Source organism: Cucumis melo, chromosome 1 (assembly GCF_025177605.1).
Source record: "Cucumis melo cultivar AY chromosome 1, USDA_Cmelo_AY_1.0, whole genome shotgun sequence".
In the NCBI taxonomy this organism is placed as follows: domain Eukaryota; kingdom Viridiplantae; phylum Streptophyta; class Magnoliopsida; order Cucurbitales; family Cucurbitaceae; genus Cucumis; species Cucumis melo.
In genome coordinates, this window is record NC_066857.1 from 36,605,439 (window position 1) to 36,623,267 (window position 17,829).

Below are 17,829 nucleotides of genomic sequence, written 5' to 3' on the forward strand. Positions count from 1 at the left end.
AAAACAGCCATCCAAAAAAGTTCTTGTTTGGTGTAGTTTTCTTTGAATGATTTAATGCAGAGAATACCCTTAAAAACTCCCAAAGTCAGTCAATGCCCAACCTTTTCCTTTTGATTAAATTGTTTATTCCTCCAATAAATGAAAAGAATCAAGTCTGTCTTATTTTTCTTTCTTTCTTTGTTTCTCCATTAAATACAAACCTTTAGATAATATAGGACTTTTCCACCCACACACACTAAAAGTAGAAACTAAACCTTTCAAACTAATTAATGAGATCATGACTTATCAAGGAACGAAATATATCCATGTCTTCTGGTTGAATATATAGACAAAAACAATCTCAAACCTACATGGAATACAATAACAGTAATAATATAATACTCATAGAACGTAACTTATGACGACAGACATAAAATAATTGCCATGGCACTATATTTTAAGTTGATTTGAGAACACACATGCATGAGGGCTTCATCTAGCAACCATCACTGAGACTGTCATGGTATTCGATGAATAAATTTCCGGTGTTGGTTCTACAGGCGGTCGTATGAGTTCATTATTCACCTCTTCGATTTCAGGTTCGGAGGAGTTTGGATTTTGAGCAACAAAAAAAGCAGGTTGTTTGGGAGATGGAAGTTGAGCAGAATCATTGCTGATCATAAAATAAATATCCAACATCGTCGGTCTATCCGCTGGGATTTGTTGGACGCATAAAAGACTGACATGGATGCATCTTAAAGCTTTTGGTTTCTGATCATCAGAGGTGAACAAACCTGAATCGATGAGCTCTTCTCCTCTCCCATTCACCCATAGTTCCCATGCCTGAAAAATACAACCATACAGCTATTCTTTAAAATCATTATAATTTAAAGTCACAGACAAAAATAACTTACGTATCCTATGAGATTGAGGGGTCGTTCTGTGTCATAATTATTGTAGTTTTTTCGACTTGTTACGATCTCCAATAATAGTATTCCAAAGCTGTACACGTCCGACTTTATTGAGAAAATACCCTCCATTGCATATTCCGGTGATATATAGCCACTACAACACACAGTATATTGTACTTTTAAGTTAGTTTTCTAATTAAACATCATTCATGTGTTTCAAATAATTTTATGTATGTTTGTGTGTATATATATAAGAGATTGATGACTTACTATGTACCAACCACCCGACCTGTATTTGTTTCATGCTCTGGTGGTTTGAACACTTTAGCCATACCAAAATCCGATATTTTTGCATTCATCTCATCATCAAGTAAGATGTTGCTAACTTTTAGATCCCGATGAATTATTCGTATTCTTGAGTAGTGATGAAGATAAATTAATCCTTGAATTATCCCTTGGATAACATGCAAGCGTTTTTTCCAATCTAATATTAACTTCTTCTCCAAGTCTGCATATACTCCCAACCACAGCAAAAGAAGAAACATATATTATAAATGGATACATATCAGAGAATAGTATTATAATTATTAAAGATCAGATCAAGACACTATATATATACTACCAAAGAGGAAGAAATCAAGGCTTTTGTTGGGCATATACTCATAAACCAACAATTTCTCTTCTTTATGAAGACAGCAACCAATAAGCCTAACCAAATTTGTGTGTTGAAGTTTAGCAATCAAAATAGTTTCGTTCTTAAACTCAACCAATCCTTGTCCTGAGTTCTTCGACAGTCTTTTAATCGCTACTTCTTGCCCATCTGTCATAACTCCCTGCAGTACATTAATCAATAACTATTATAACCTAAAGTGTGTGTGTGTGTATATATATATATATATATATATATATATATATTACCTTATAAACAGGTCCAAAACCACCTTTTCCAAGCTTACATTCATCTCCAAAATTATTTGTAGCAGAAACTATGGTTTCAAAGTCAAAAAACTGCAACTCAGGATTCTTTTTCCAGTCTGTTATTTGTCTGATCACCATTCCTAATATCTTACAATCTTCGGTTATGAACCACATCCTACGTAGAAAACATTTCTTGAATTTTCCTAGAACTGTGGGATTAAGACACAAATACAACAATATAATATTGTCAATTCATGATATAGTAATAATATATAATATAATCTAATATATATCCAATAATGAATAGATTTACCTTCAATGATTTGTGTTCTCCAATTTGCGTATATTATAAAACAAAGTAGAAGAAAAATTGTAGAAAGGGCTAGACCGATAGTCACTGGCACCCAAACCTCCATTTTTCCTAACCAAATTCATAAACTTAAGTTAGATAGATATTATACCAGTTTTTATTGATTAAAAAAATTACCAAAGTTAATCAGTGTATATTTTTTCTTAGTATATAAGAAATAGCACACAATTGGTTATATATCATATTCTTTGGGTTTGTTAGAAACAAATATTTTTGGTGCAATTATACAAATATATAACATAATTAAGTAATAAAAGTAAACATAGCATAGTGTAAAATAATTTACAAATATTGCAAAATTTAGATGATATCGGTAATTAATGAAAACTGTAAATATATAAATGAGTGAATTTAATACCTTCTATCAATATAAAAAATTTGTTGGTAATCAATATTTGGGAAATTGTCAAAAATGGCAAATTAAACAAAATATTTAGTAAAATTTCAGATTCTATCGATGATAGATATTGGTAGACTGTTTCTATTAGTCATATTGATAGACAGTAATAGAAATCCATCATGGATAGAATCCAAAATTTTGTTATATGTTTAAATATTTTAATTCATTTTATTATATCACAAATATAGTTGGTATCTTTTATAAATACTCGTAAATAAATAAAATATCATCTCTATTTGATCTAATATGACTAGTAAGGCTAATAACAATTCTAATAAATGTTCGAATTGTACATAAATGTTTATAAAGATTTAGAAAGTTGTTTCATACGCGTCCATAAGAGAAATATTTAATACGGTAATAACCACCTCTTGCTATAGTAAATACTATTTAAAATTCGAATGGTATACTATAAAGGTTATTTCAAAATCCTTCCTTTGCTACAATTTTTACTATTTACTCTTCAAACTAATTAAATAGTTTATATCTCAAACACATAAGAAACTATGAATATAATAACTCATTCTTTGCTCGAGACGTTCTCTTAATTATTAATATAGACTAAGTTTTTTAAAGAAAAAAAATCTATCAATTTATGAGTGAAAGTGAAACTTTAGTATGGAAAATGTAATGAAATTAGGTGTTAATCAGAAGTTTGATGTAAACTTAGTTACCGTTTCCATAGTTATATGGATAGGGGTGTGGACTTGGAGCCGGAGGGTCGGACTCTTCTCCGTCTAGAAACCAACCCTGTCTTTGACCTTCATCCATCAGAACAATCTTGGCTCCTGACTTCCAAATCTCACACCCGCCGTTGCCATCTTCTAGTTTGCTAACACCAAACCCGATGCAATCACAATCATAAATGCAAATAGTTTCGCATTCAAATCTAGTTAAGTTCGTGTCCTTGTAAGAAGAAGAAGAAGAAGAAGAAGAAGAAGCATTAATGGCATCTTCTAATGTGTGAACAAACATCGTTTTAAAGGCCACTCCATAAGGGTACAACCAATTCCTACACTGAGGCATTTTGTGCTGCTTTTTCCACACGCACCCTTCGTTATCTTTTTCCAACAATGGGCAAATGGAATGCTCGTAATCATCATTATTCATATTCATCCTCAAATTCCCATCTTCTTTTAATCTGAATTGGGTTTGAATCACACTTGTTGATTCTGTTCTGTAGTTGTTGTTGAAAGAGAAGTAAATGAAATACGTTTCGTTCTCATTCGAAACTCTGTTAAAATTGATTCCTTTATTGTTTTCCAAGAATTCGAACGAACCGTCTTCCCAATTCCCACTCCTCCAAAACAGAGCATCTCGGATGAACATCACTAACTCGAACGTATTGTTTGGATTCATTCCCAGTCTGAAAGCTCCTGGCTTCGGAGATTCCTCGTTTCTCCATGATGTTAATGACCAAGTGGAGTTAGTTTTGTGATTGATCCCAATTTTCATTCCGGGAAGCAGTGTATCTGTTGGATGATCAAAGCTCTGCCACAAAATTTCCTTTACTGATCCATCTCTGTTCAGCTCTCGCAATACGAAATTGCCGTCGTCTTGTAAAACTGCGCTGCTGCTAGTGATTGATTCTCCGACATCAAAGAGTGAAAAGAAATAACTCCCATTTTGGATTATCAAGCTGCCGTTGGCGTCGACGACGAGGCCCATCGAAGCAGAATCGTTGGCAAATATTGGAGAGTTTGGATTGGCAATCCAGATTGGCTTCTGGTGATTAAAGTTGTAGGAAATTCCCAAATAAGTGGCATTATTCAAAGAGTTGGGATTGTAAAATCCCAAGACAAAGATGCCGGTGGGTGATATTAACTGAGACCCAAATCTCAGTTCTTGGCCTTGAGTAAGTACATTATAGGCCATTATAGACTGAACCTGGGAAATCTCCGCCATTACAACCGCCACAAAGCAACACCAGAATGCAACAAAGTTCATCGCTTTGTTAAGATGTCCCAGAACCACTTCAGTTTTTGGTTTATATGGACTCAAATAATATCAACAAATTTAGTGATATCCATATCAGTAAATTGGAAATATCAGGAAGAAACCTTTTGGGCAGCCTTGACCCACCATGATTTGAAAATTCATAAGCTTCCAATCGAAAATAGACTGAATTAGGATAGGACTCCTCCAAACGAAGTCTTCCATCTCCACCAAATTTTTAGTTGATCATTTCTAAAAACAAAAAACTCTTGTGAGTTTTTCATTTGGGTTGCTTGCAGGGCAAACTAAATGTTAATAATTAGGCTTGCGGCCTACACATTTTACTTTTGTTGTTCGTAAAAATGGCAAAAACGAAGTTCATCCCACGTATAATAGATATAAAATGTCATAAGTTCTATCGTTAATGATATGTATTTGATACAATATTAATATTCATTTAATATGCTGAACTGTTTTACTTGATGATGCTGCACTCGATTGATAATGATACAATTATTTATACTACTAATACACCTTTGTTTGATGCAAACATAGCCATTTGAATCAAAATATCAGCATATATAATAACATATTTAAAAAATTATAAATATAGCAAAATATATCAAAGTTTATCAACAGTAGAAACCTATAACTAATAAATCATGTTGTAAATATTGGTCTAGTAGTGATCTATGTATTGATCTATTACGGATAGATTTTGTTATATTTACCGTTTTTTTAAAACAATATTATCTAGATAAGTATTATAATTATTCTATATGTAAAAGCATACACACAAATGAAAAAACAGAAAACAAAAGTCTTTCTTGCACCAATTCTCTTTTCCATTTTGTCTCTTTCTCTTATTTTCCTCTCTTTCTAATGTTTTAGTAGCCATCAATTGGAAAAGAATACTATGAAAATTTGATTTGATGTTTCTGACAATGAATATAAGAAACCTGTACAGCTCCAAGCCTTCTTTTTCTTTCTATGATGTTATCAACTACTGATAAAAATCTGAATATATATTTATGTGTAAAACTGTTTTAATCTTAGCTTCCAGCTTAGGGACCGATAACACAATATTGTTCTTTACGTGTCATTGATAGCAACCTAAAATTATACATTCATTTTACTATATTTGAAAATAATTCTTAAAAAATATACAAATCATATATGAAAATATATTTCTCAAAACCTTTCAAAATGGAGACATTGAATATCACAAATGTACAAACCATCCGGTTTTGATGATGAATATCATTGCTTAGGAGTTTCATTACGAATTACTTTTGACTATGGAAACGTGACATGTAACAATGATATCATCCTAGCTAGGTAGCATTTGTTCATGAAAAGTTAAGAGTTTGAGGAATATTTTTTTAACGTGGAGTGACCGAGTAAGATATATATAACACGTCTGTTTGAACATATATTATAGAATTTTCAATTAATCCTCACCCAAATGATGGTAAGGACAGATCTTTTTTCAACTTATGCTCAACCAGTCCCCGTCCCTTTCTTGAATTTTCTGATAAAGGTTCGTGGCTGAATTATCAAGACCGCCATTGTTGATTGAAGTCATTGTGTGTTTTTATTTTCTGGTTTTCCTTCTCCTGATACCAACTTCAAAGTATTTTTGCTAAATAAGAAACTCAATTGATAAAAACCAAAGACGAACAGAAGAGAATTAGCTTTGGTAAAATGGCGATTGGGAATGGAATTACAACTCAAATTCTTCCATTTTATTTCTGGCTTTCTATATTGCTATTATTGCTTTATAATCCTGTTTTCTTTGGTCGAGTTTTCCCTCAGTTGCTGGCACTACTATTAAAGATCATAACAAGTCAAGAAAACTACAACGTAATGATAATAAAACACAGAACGACCACTCTCAATCTTATAGGTAAGCTAAAGAAGGAATAAGTATGTGAATTAACTATATATGTTTGCATTTCATGCATGGGAATTATGGGTGAATGGGGGAGGAGAATAGGTTATCGTTTTGGGTTTGTGCAACAATAGTGATGAAAGTGCGAATGCTCTAAGGTGCATTCATGTTAGTGTTTTGTGTGTCCAACAAAATTCCGGTGGATATAGGTCAACAACAATGTTGGAGGTTTGTTTCATGATTGATAATATGATTCAACCCAACCTCCACCTTCCAAACAGCCTGCGTTTTTTGTTGCTCAAAACCCTAATTCATCTGAAAAAGAAGTATTCTTGGAGATGGTGGAGGAGTGTACGTACTGGGCTCACACAGCCAACTGCAGAACCAAAACAACAAATTTTGTTCATCGAGTACTATGTCAGTTTCCAGTGATGGTTGCTAGGTGAGGCCACGGTGCTCATGGTTTTACTTCAAACTAGTTTATGAAAGGCATGACTAGTGACATCTGTGCTCCATTATTATTTTGATTTAGCACAACCAAGGTAAAGATTCAAATCATAGACTTCCTAATTGCTAACACGTACTGTTTATTATTATTATGAAATGTGCTAAATGAAAATGCTATTATTACTCGCTTTCTACTAGCTATCAAGTTAAAATGTCTTTCGTTGTTGTTCCAAGTTGGAAGACAAATTTGAATATTATTTTCCTACTTGCATAAATCGTATGAGAGAATGTTCACTTAGACTATTTGATAATATGATATTAGATCTCAAAATTAATTGATAATAAAAGAAGTATTGAAACATGAAGTTATTTTCAAATCAATTGACCATAGAAGTGCGAGTGATAATTATTTTTTAACAAAACAAAATGAAATAAACAAAAATAGTAATCTTTTCTTAAAAAACACCATAAAAAATAAAACAATTTATAAAATATTTACGTAAAAGTATAATAAATTTTATCTTTGTATGGTTTTGTTTGTAAATTTTCTTAAACTCCAATTTTGAAATTGTTAAAATAATTTATCACATTTAAATTTACTAAATGGTTATAAGTCACGTTCATAGCACGTGCACCATGGTGTAAGTAGACGCCGATTAGGGATTTGCGAGCCGTGAATTGCCGCGCACGAGTGATCGCCGAGTCCTCTTTCTGCTCTTCGACTTGCGCCATTTTCTCAGCCATGTCGTCCAAGCTAGGCACCTTATTTTATGGAAAATTATAGCTTTCTATTTCGATTTCACCATCCCTGTCTATGCTATGATATGTAATTATGATATGGAGAATCGAATTTTGTCTATATATTTGTAGGAGGGAAAGCCAAGCCTTTGAAGCAACCCAAGGTTGAGAAGAAAGATTAAGACGAGGTATGCTTTGAATTTTTTATTATTTTATTTTATGGGTCTTCTTTATTTTGAATGCAACTTTTGGGATTGAAGAATTTCAATCTGTCTTACTTTTGTTTTTTGGTTCTGTGCTTTTGGGTAGAAATCAGGATATCTTATTGTTTGTTCTTAAACGCTAGGTGGAATTTGCCATGTAACGAGCGAATCGACAAGTCAAATGCCTCTTTTTTTTCTTTTTTTTTTTTTTTGGCTTAGTTTGACTTGTAGAATGCCTCTCCACCTTGTATTGTGCCAAAGGAGAATTTCTTCATGTTCGTTTCTTTCCTCCTTCAAATTTGTATTCTTTGATTCATATCCTCCGTTTGGATCGTCCCATTTCTGTTTATGTTCATCTCGGAACCAGAGCACTAAAACTCACTCAGTCCGATCATCTCCAAGACCAGCTCTTGGGCCCACTTTGAAGCAGTCGCCGATGTCTTACTATGCTTCTCTCCTACAATCTTGTGTGGTTCGAAAGGCGATAGAGCCTGGAAAGCAGCTTCACGCTCGTATTTGGCAAATGGGTATTAGTTTCAACCCTCTTTTGGCTACTAAATTAGTCAATCTTTACTGCATTTGCAACTCTTTGACAAATGCTCGTCTCTTATTTGATAGAATTTCCAAACGAAATCAGTTCCTTTGGAATGTTATGATTCGAGGTTATGCTTGGAATGGACCATATGAGATTGCAATTTCACTTTACTACCAAATGCGAGATTATGGGCTTGTGCCTGATAAATTCACCTTCCCCTTTGTGCTTAAAGCTTGCTCGGCTCTTTCTGCAATGGAAGAGGGAAAGAAGATACATAAAGATGTTATACGCACTGGGTTGGAGAGTGATGTGTTTGTTGGTGCGGCCTTGATTGATATGTATGCTAAATGCGGTTGTGTAGAGAGTGCTCGACAGGTGTTTGATAAAATTGATGAGAGAGATGTTGTGTGTTGGAACTCCATGCTTGCAACTTATTCTCAAAATGGGCAACCTGATGAGTCACTTGCTCTATGTAGGGTGATGGCCTTAAATGGATTGAAGCCCACTGAGGGGACATTTGTCATCTCCATCGCAGCTTCGGCTGACAATGGCCTTTTACCTCAAGGGAAGGAGCTTCATGGTTATAGTTGGAGACATGGATTTGAGTCAAATGACAAGGTGAAAACTGCATTGGTGGATATGTATGCTAAGAGTGGCTCAGTAAATGTGGCTAGGATTTTGTTTGAGTTATTGGAGGAGAAGAGGGTAGTTTCTTGGAACGCCATGATAACTGGGTATGCAATGCATGGTCATGCTAATGAAGCTTTGGACTTGTTTAAGGAGATGAAAGCAAAAGTTTTACCTGATCATATAACTTTTGTTGGAGTTCTCGCTGCCTGCAGCCATGGAGGGTTGCTTAATGAAGGGAAGATGCATTTCAGATCAATGATAAGTGATTTCAATATATGTCCTACTGTTCAACACTACACTTGTATGATTGATCTACTTGGTCATTGTGGTTGCTTGGAAGAAGCTTACAAACTCATAATGGAAATGAGAGTAGAGCCAGATGCTGGTGTCTGGGGTGCGTTGCTTCACTCGTGCAAAATCCATGGCAATGTGGAGATGGGTGAGCTAGCATTAGAGAAGTTGATTGAGCTTGAACCTGATGATGGTGGGAACTATGTGATTCTATCGAATATGTATGCTCAAGCTGGTAAGTGGGATGGAGTCGCAAGACTAAGGGATCTCATGATGGATAAGGGGTTGAAGAAAAGTATTGCTTGTAGTTGGATACAAGTGGGAAACAAAGTTCATGCCTTCTTGTCGGAAGATGCTTCTCATCCCAAGTCTGAAGCAATCTATGCCGAGTTAAAACGGATGGGGAAGTTGATGAAAGAAGCTGGCTATGCACCGCAAGTTGGGTCAGTTTTCCACGATGTTGAAGATGATGAAAAGGTTGATATGGTGTCCTGTCATAGTGAAAGATTGGCCATTGCTTTTGGACTCATCAGCACATCTGCGGGAACTAAGCTCTTAATTATCAAGAATCTTCGAATTTGTGAGGATTGTCATGTTGCAATAAAGTTCATATCGAAGATCACTGAGAGGGAAATTACTATCAGAGATGTTAATCGTTATCATCACTTCAAAGATGGAGTTTGCTCTTGTGGTGATTTCTGGTGAATGGTTGGAATTTTTTTTAATACTCCAACTGGGAGGTGAACATGAGAAGTAGATGTAATCTTATTATACTGTGGATGAGAATTGAAGAATTCTGGGTAAAACATTTAAGGTAAAATCATGTTCGAAGCAAGGATTTGCTTGCTACCAATAACCTCGAAACCTTGAAAACTGTGAAGTAAAAGCAATAACCTTTGCCATTAAAAAGACCTTACTCCTGAACAAAAGAAGGATTGAGGCATTGGGCAGCTGCCTTTTTCATCTTCCATTTCCAAATTAAAAAAGAAAAAGTAAAAAAAATCAAGGCACCAGTGCATTAAAAATCTCGTACTTTGTTCGAGTCTTGACTAATAATCTTGAAAGGACTTCTTCAGCTTACTCTTACTCTTCTACATCCAAACTGGCAAATGAAGTCTTAATGTTGTAAAGGATTTTATGCTTCAAAAGTTTCAAATGTTGGGTACCCAGCTTGAAGTTCTTATCAAAATTTCATTGGGACAAAAAGACGTTTATTTTTAAGTAATGCAAACCTGATTTATGGATTTGACGTAGCTTTTTGAACCAAGACATTTTGCCCATTCCATTCACCGTGGGGATGGGAGGTTCAAATAAAATTATTAATGGATGCCCCCTCACTTGAAAGCCTACTCTATTCTTTAATCATTTTAGTTAATGGTTGCTTTGATGCAACTATCTGCGCCTTAATTCGTCGTGGAGAATTCTTTTTTGTAGTCAGCTAAGGAGCTTGGCAAGATAGTGGTTGAAAGGCCCGTATTATGCTCAGAACTATGGTTTGAAATTTACTGGATTTTCTCAACAGGTGGATCTGGCCAATATTCAAAAAGAAGGAAGAGGAAAAGGTGAGAACTTGAACTTTAAAGCTGAACTTGTCTCATAACTTTTCTTCTGGTCCATCAGTTGGGTCGGATCGAAGATTGCTATGAACCATAGTATTGAGTTTGATGTTATGCAGGCGCTCAGGGAGCTTATAGAGCAAAGGCCCAACTGATGGGAACCTTTGGAGGTACTGGCCTGAAAAAAAGTGGGAAGCAGCGAGAGTTCCTGACACAATATACGTAGATTACTTGTGCTGAAACGAAACTGCAGTCAGCTGAACTCTTTCTGATCAATTGATTGCGTCACATGTTATTCTGCTGCATGAATCTGAATAACGTAAACTTGACCGTGCTCCTACTTTCATGTTGTGTCGTTCTTTGTAAGGGTCTGGATGATCATATGCTCTTCTCCTTGCTTCTTAAGCAAAAAACCAAATAGCCGGAAGAAATCAATAACCTGAACTTCAATGATCATATGGAACAATCTTCTTGGAAAGTAATGCAACACGTTATGGGTATCTAAGTAGGGCCATCGGAAATTATTACATTTTATATGGTTGTTCTATGATAACACGCAACTGATTACTCTATCACTGTATTATGGTTTGATTAGCTTGATGAAAGTGACGAATACACAAAGGAATGGAAGAGAGGAGGGTAAAATGTCAAGTCACCTTCTATAAAGGTGATTCATCTCGACCTTTGGGGTCTTTGACTAACCAACTTATAAATTGATATCAAACAATTCGACTTCGATAAACTATTGAAGAGTTGCATATTATTGTTATTTGATTTTTTTGTACTTCAGACATAGACTTTTCAATTCTAACATATTAATAATACTTAAAAGCTTAGTGAAAATGGATCGGTGTCCTCAAATCAAATTATTGTCTTGAGATCATGGGAAGTTGATGTTTATTGCAACACTTGTCTCAATGTTAGCCATGTTTTCATTTTTTTTTTTTTACTCTTTTAGTGCAACAATAGCAAAAAGGGGATCAAACCTCTCATTTTAGATAAAAGATTATGTCAATTATTGGTGAGCTAAATTTATTTTTACACCATCTCTTTCCTATTGAGATAGAAATGGTAAAAGTTTTATCTTGCTTGAAAGAGAATTTGAGATGTGAAAAAATTCCCAAAAATATTTTAAAAGAAGATCAAATAGCTCTTTAAATTCTCGAGGGAAACAAATGTTCTTTTTTCTTTTTTTTGCAAACTAAACATTAAATGCTCTTTTATATCGCCAACAATACAGTTTAGTTCAACAACATTGGTGTACGATAAGGACTAAATAGTCTATGATTCAAACTATCACACCTTCATTTGCACTAAAAGGTTTTTTTAATAAAAAAATTCATTTTATGATGCATAGAGATGTTTCAAAAAAAAAAAAAAAACATGAACCAAAATATCACTTATAGATGTTTTAAGCACTTATAGACTACTAGTATCCATCTACCATTAATAGACATTTATAAACACTATTAAATATCTATCACTATCTATCATTCATATAATATGAAATTTTATAAATATTTTAGAAGTTTTTTTTGTTAAAATAATTTTCAATATATTAGCAAATGAAAATGACATGTGAAAGCTTTTTTTTCTTTTTTTTTTTTTTCTTTTTTTTTTTTTTTTTTTTTTTTGCTGCTTTGGGAAGGAAAAAAAGAAAAAGGGAATCTCCTGTAGAAAGTGACAATATATGAATAAAATGGTATTGAAAGTATATGGATGTGTTTTGCATAAAAGTTGGGACCCTTTGAATCTGCCTTTATTTATGCAAATATTAATGTGATGTTGTTAACTCATTTCATTAATTTCTGCTATCATTTATTTGACATTCTTGCTTTTTTTAAAACGTGAAGAATAATAATATACTTCTTCTACTAGTAAGTAACTTCCTACCCAATTTATTCCTTTACAATTGTAAAATTTAAAATGAGTTTTGACATTCTTACTATTTTATTTTTAAATGTGAACCGAAAAGGTTACACTTTTTGCAATATAAATTATAAAATCAATCGTAGCAGCAGCAACAATAGTAGTAGAAGTTGTATGGTATATATTTGACTATATAAAAATTCCTCTCTTAGGGACGGTATTTAAAATTGTTGGAATATTACTTATACATACATTTTTTAATATTCGAGCATCTCGAGATTGAGTATTACACATTTAATACAAAAACAAACGTGTGGTAAACCAGATGATCACTCTACGAATATTTGATTTTTGAAAACTAAATAGTTCTTTAAAATTTATCAGAGAAAAAAAATGCTAGTATTTAAGTTGAAGCGTTATTTCTAATTAGTCAATTATATTCTTCGAACAAAAAAAATGATGAAAATTAAAAGAAAGCTCGTTAAACTTTCATAGAAATAATAATTTAGTTCTTTTAAGTTTTAGTTGGTAATAATTTAATTCTCAATATTTTTTAATTTATAGCAATTTAGGCCCTAAAATTTTAACGAGTAATAACTTATTCTCTATATTTGAAATTTATAAAAATTCTAACTCCACCGACCAAACCAATTGTCAATGAAAATTTATTAAATCTTAATAATATGTTTAGCAATAAAAACTAAATCATTACAAAATTATAAACAATTAAAATTTAAAAGTATAATAACTAAACCTTTGCAAACAAAATTTATCAAAATTCACCTATAATTATAGGTTAAAAATAATTTTAAAAAAATAATGTCTAAGTTTGAAAAGACCATCCCCAAGACTAAATTTTAATTACAAATGATCTAAACTTAAAAAAATTTGGGTAGAAAAGGAAATTACTATTTAACCCAAAAAAAAAAAAAAAAAAAGTTAAAAAAGTATCCAAATTTTAGAAGTAAAAAGGGGATGTGAAATAGCGATTTGTCAAATGGCCACGTGGTAGTCTAGTAGTGCTCCTCCGAAAGTTGGTGTTGGCCATTCTCGTCTTCTTCTTCCTTCTCTCTTCTCTCTTCTCTCTTCTCTCTCATTAAAAAACCAGCAACAATATGTACCTTTTGTTTTTGCCCACTTTTCGTCCCAACAAAATAAAAATGTTCGAACACGACAATTCTAAATTGTGGCCCTTCTTCTCTTTTCTTCTTCTTCATTGCGCCTTTCTCAACTTCCCTTCACGTTTTTCTTCCATTCATCTAATTTCCTCCTCCTGCACATAAACAAAATTCATCCTATATTACAATTTTGTATGTATTCGAATATTCAAAAGCTCTGTTTTGGTATATTCCGTTCAAATATATCTACAAATTCAGAACCCAGATGAGATTTGATCTCTTCTCCCATGAATTCTCAATGAAATATGGTGACATGAGCTTAAACGACAACAGATTAACAAGGCAATAGATTATCAGCAACAGGTATTGAAAAAATATTGAAAAAAGCAAGAAAAAAAGTGAGATTTGAGAGTACCTTTCTGTGATTAAAGTTTTGTTGTTGTTGGTTGGTTGGTTTGGAGAAGCGATAACATATTGTAGTAATGGATTTCTGGCCAGAATTCCTTGCAAGCAGTTGGGGTAGAGAATTTGTCGCCGGTGGATTTGGTGGCATCGCCGGCGTAATCTCTGGCTACCCTCTTGATACTCTTAGAATAATGCAACAACAATCGATATCTGGTTCTGCTTCGAAAATCTTTCGCAATATCATTGCTAACGATGGCCCTGCTGGTCTTTTCAGAGGCATGGCTGCTCCTTTGGCCTCTGTCACTTTTCAGGTCGGTCTTATTATGATCTTATCCTATCTCCATGGATGTTTCTGTTCTCAAACTCCCTTCGATGGCGGATTGAGATTCAAGGGGCAGATACTGATTGATGTTTTTGCATTTACAGAACGCCGCCGTGTTTCAGATCTATGCCGTTCTTTCTCGGGCATTCAACTCCTCCTCTCAATCCAATGGAGACCCTCCAAGTTATAAGGCTGTTTCATTTGCAGGAGTTGGTACTGGAGCTCTTCAGAGCTTCATCTTGTCGCCGGTGGAGCTTGTGAAGATCCGCCTGCAATTGCAGAGTTCAAGGCATGCAACTTCTTCTTCTTCTTCTTCTTTTTCTCATAGAGGTCCATTGAGCGTCACCAAGAGCATCTACAAAACAGAAGGATTGAGAGGGATTTACAAAGGACTTACCATAACCATACTCAGAGATGCACCTGCACATGGCATCTATTTCTGGACATACGAGTGCATGAGAGAGCAGTTTCATCCTGGCTGCCGAAAGACCGGCCAAGAGAGCGTCGGAACAATGCTGGTCGCCGGAGGGCTTGCCGGAGTTGCTAGCTGGGTTTTTTGTTATCCACTGGATGTATTGAAGACAAGAATTCAGGGTCAAACACAAAGTTCATCTCGAAAGTACAATGGGATTGTGGATTGTCTTAGCAAAAGTGTAAGAGAAGAGGGTTATAGAGTGCTATGGCGTGGACTAGGGACAGCAGTTGCCAGAGCGTTTGTGGTAAATGGGGCCATTTTTGCTGCTTATGAGATAACTTTGAGGTGTTTGTTTAGCAATGGAAGCAATCATAGACAGCAATAAAAGCTATGATTGCCCAAATTTGTCACAATCACAGAGTCCTAAAATGAAATGAATTCCCTCACCCTTTGATTTCTTGTTTTCATCTTCTATTTCAATTCTGGTATAAAAATAATGTAGCAAAGGAGGATATGCTTCAGATTTCATACAAAGTTATGCTAAAGCCTTGATTCCCCAATTTATCTAAATTTGTATCCCTAATTTTATGTGATGAAAAGTTGGGTTCTGAGACGTTTGATAATCCATAAAGAATCAATTTAGACAAATTCAAGACCTATAGGTAAAACCAAAGTGTTCCCTTGTGTTGTCTGGGAGAAAAGAAAGAACTATGCAAGAAAAACTGTGTAGATGTAATTGGAATCAGAAAAAGGAGACTAAATTACACGAGTTAGTCAAAATATGCCCCCGAAAAAGAAAAGTTCTTATACCAAACGAAAGGTAACTTTATGAATCACACATTAAAAAAATGCATTGAAGTCATCACGTCAGTGTAAAGCAAAGATCAGGGAAAGAGATAACAAGCAATTCTGGAATTTTATATTGCATGAAAATCATTTCAATCTTTTAGAGTTTCACTGTAATGAATGAAGAATATATTCTAAATCATAGCTATGTATTCTCAACAATCCGGAAGAAGAAGGTAAAAAATGTTCATATCTGATTTGAATCTATACAGTAGAAGAAGTATATGCTCAGAAACATACTAAAGAATTTTGTAAGAAGACGATTATTTACTCTATTTGGAACAACTATTCAGCCACTGAAGCAGACTGTTCGATCCGATTCTCACGCGGCGCCAAATCAAAACTAGCTCGCACCAGAGCTTCGGGATTGCGGTGATTCCTCACTGCCTCAACCATTCTCCTTAATCGGTCGCGAGGATTCGGGCATTCGAATATCTCCAATCCAAGGAAGATACCATCACAACCTAACTGCATCATCAAAGCGGCATCCGCCGGAGTCACAATGCCTCCGGCCGCGTAATAGATTGCCGGTAGTCTGCCAAGTTCCCTGGTTTCTTTGACAAGATCATAAGGCGCACCGATCTTTTGTGAGTAAGCGAAAACCTCATCCTCATCCATGTTATGTAAATATCTAATCTCCGACATCACAGCCCTCACATTACGCAACGTCTCCGATATATTACCTGAAGAAGACCCCATATTCCCCAGAGTCTTCACTATTGCCGCACCTTCCTTTATCCTCCTCAACGCCTCGCCCAGGCTTCGACTTCCACAGACGAAATACGAGTCCTTAAACTTGTGTTTGTTGATAAAATTCTCGTCATCCACAGCCGAAGCTTCGTCGCTCTCATCGAAATGCCTCACACCAATACAATCAAGAATCTGCGCTTCAACGAAGTGCCCTATGCGGATCTTTACGATTATCGGAATGGAAATAGCGAGCGTAATTTCCTTGAATAGCAACGGATCAGGAATTTGCGATATGCCTTCGAAAATCTGTTGGGAGAACAAAACACAACACGCCCCGGCTTCCTCTGCAATTTTTGCTTGATATACGTCCTTAACTTCCACAATGACTCCTCTATGAATCCGAGCTAGTTCTTTCTTGAAATAATTTGGACGCTCCTTGAATCCAAAGGCGGTATTTCCATTGGCGGCAAAGGGCGCGATCGAACTTTCTCCCGGCATTATTCCCAAAGACTTGAAAAAAAAGATTGCAAGAATTGTAGTTGAAAGAAAGATTGTGGGAAAAAGAGAAATCCAACGCCTGTGAACTAGAAAGAATCAAAAGGTTAAAGGAAGAAGACGAACGAAGAAGAATGTAAGAGAGTTGGAGAAGATTCTTCGATTGGATTTCGGCAGAGTTTCAATTTGTTATGCTGATAGTGACTGAAAATGATGAAGGAGTATTTGGGAGGATGAAGTTGTGTATTTATAGCAACGGAGGAAAAAGGAAATAGAAAGAAAAATGATCTGGAAACGTACGTCCAATTAATCGGTGTCACGTGTCATTTTTCCTTCTTAGAAACCCTTTTTCTCTTTAATAGAGAAGTGGAGTGGAGAAGGATTTAGCTTATGGTATGTTGAATCAAATGCACTTATCATTGCTCTATTTTTGTGCATCTTTCTTAACATTGATTCTATACTTTTAAAAATAATTAAGAAAAGTTTTCTTTCTTCTTAAAGTTTAATTATAAATCAGTTGCATGAATGATCTTTTAAGTCAAAAATAATAAAATATATAACACACGGATAAAATAATTATTTATATACTACAAAATTTGGTAAAAGACTAAAAGTCTCATTGTCTAGTGCAAAAACGGACGACTACTATCATTGATAAATGTTACCAATGTATATCATCAATAGTTATAGCTTTCAATTTGAGAAATGTATTGTCAATTGTTATCACAGATAGCCACTATCACATATGGCTTCCAATTTGAAAAATGTGCTAGTTTTTTAGTTTATAGTTGAAAAATGTCTGATTCCATATTTTTTTTCATACCGTTTGAATTTTTTCACATCAATTCTTTTATTTTTTTTCTAG

At 34.5% G+C, this 17,829-nt stretch overlaps 4 protein-coding genes across 8 annotated transcripts; 2 read left to right on the forward strand and 2 right to left on the reverse strand.

Moving 5' to 3' along the window:
• Positions 1–135: 135 nt before the first annotated feature.
• LOC103500798 (G-type lectin S-receptor-like serine/threonine-protein kinase At1g67520) lies at positions 136–4,593 on the reverse strand. 3 transcript variants are annotated; one of them, XM_017047358.2, is made up of 7 exons: positions 3,253–4,592; positions 2,122–2,229; positions 1,809–2,017; positions 1,513–1,723; positions 1,161–1,398; positions 894–1,044; positions 136–843 (listed from the first exon to the last, which is right to left on the reverse strand). In XM_017047358.2, exons 1-7 carry the CDS (start codon positions 4,523–4,525, stop codon positions 472–474), a joined length of 2,562 nt encoding a protein of 853 aa, XP_016902847.2. In that variant the 5' UTR covers positions 4,526–4,592; the 3' UTR covers positions 136–471. The 3 variants fall into 3 exon arrangements, with proteins under 3 accessions (XP_016902847.2, XP_016902848.2, XP_016902850.2); XM_017047359.2 differs by having other exon boundaries at positions 136–822; positions 3,253–4,590; XM_017047361.2 differs by having other exon boundaries at positions 661–848; positions 3,253–4,593.
• Positions 4,594–7,492: 2,899 nt separating this feature from the next.
• LOC103500579 (putative pentatricopeptide repeat-containing protein At3g23330) lies at positions 7,493–11,309 on the forward strand. Of its 3 annotated transcripts, XM_051091194.1 has the most exons (4): positions 7,494–7,777; positions 7,936–8,319; positions 8,411–10,810; positions 10,924–11,309. In XM_051091194.1, exon 3 carries the CDS (start codon positions 8,445–8,447, stop codon positions 9,951–9,953), a length of 1,509 nt encoding a protein of 502 aa, XP_050947151.1. In that variant the 5' UTR covers positions 7,494–7,777; positions 7,936–8,319; positions 8,411–8,444; the 3' UTR covers positions 9,954–10,810; positions 10,924–11,309. The 3 variants fall into 3 exon arrangements, with proteins under 3 accessions (XP_050947147.1, XP_008462155.2, XP_050947151.1); XM_051091190.1 differs by having other exon boundaries at positions 7,493–7,777; positions 7,899–10,810; XM_008463933.3 differs by having other exon boundaries at positions 7,493–7,777; positions 7,936–10,810.
• A 2,632-nt stretch (positions 11,310–13,941) lies between these two features.
• On the forward strand, positions 13,942–15,495 carry LOC103500580 (mitochondrial arginine transporter BAC2-like). The gene is made up of 2 exons (XM_008463934.2): positions 13,942–14,507; positions 14,623–15,495. Exons 1-2 carry the CDS (start codon positions 14,274–14,276, stop codon positions 15,316–15,318), a joined length of 930 nt encoding a protein of 309 aa, XP_008462156.1. The 5' UTR covers positions 13,942–14,273; the 3' UTR covers positions 15,319–15,495.
• Positions 15,496–16,064: 569 nt separating this feature from the next.
• LOC103500799 (pyridoxal 5'-phosphate synthase-like subunit PDX1.2) lies at positions 16,065–16,967 on the reverse strand. The gene has a single exon (XM_008464228.1). The coding sequence runs from the start codon at positions 16,965–16,967 to the stop codon at positions 16,065–16,067; it is 903 nt and encodes a 300-aa protein (XP_008462450.1).
• Between the last annotated feature and the right edge of the window lie 862 nt (positions 16,968–17,829).

Bases quoted from the DNA above. Each gene is read 5' to 3' on its own strand.
- LOC103500798 (XM_017047358.2), bottom strand. From the start codon at position 4,525: ATGAACTTTGTTGCATTCTGGTGTTGCTTTGTGGCGGTTGTAATGGCG. The intron at 2,018-2,121 runs GTAAATCTATTC...TTAATCCCACAG, and splicing joins GAGAACACAAATCATTGAAG to TTCTAGGAAAATTCAAGAAA. The intron at 1,399-1,512 runs GTAGTATATATA...GAGTATATGCAG, and splicing joins CCTTGATTTCTTCCTCTTTG to ACTTGGAGAAGAAGTTAATA.
- LOC103500799 (XM_008464228.1), bottom strand. From the start codon at position 16,967: ATGCCGGGAGAAAGTTCGATCGCGCCCTTTGCCGCCAATGGAAATACC.
- LOC103500579 (XM_051091190.1), top strand. From the start codon at position 7,974: ATGCCTCTTTTTTTTCTTTTTTTTTTTTTTTGGCTTAGTTTGACTTGT.
- LOC103500580 (XM_008463934.2), top strand. From the start codon at position 14,274: ATGGATTTCTGGCCAGAATTCCTTGCAAGCAGTTGGGGTAGAGAATTT. The intron at 14,508-14,622 runs GTCGGTCTTATT...TTGCATTTACAG, and splicing joins TGGCCTCTGTCACTTTTCAG to AACGCCGCCGTGTTTCAGAT.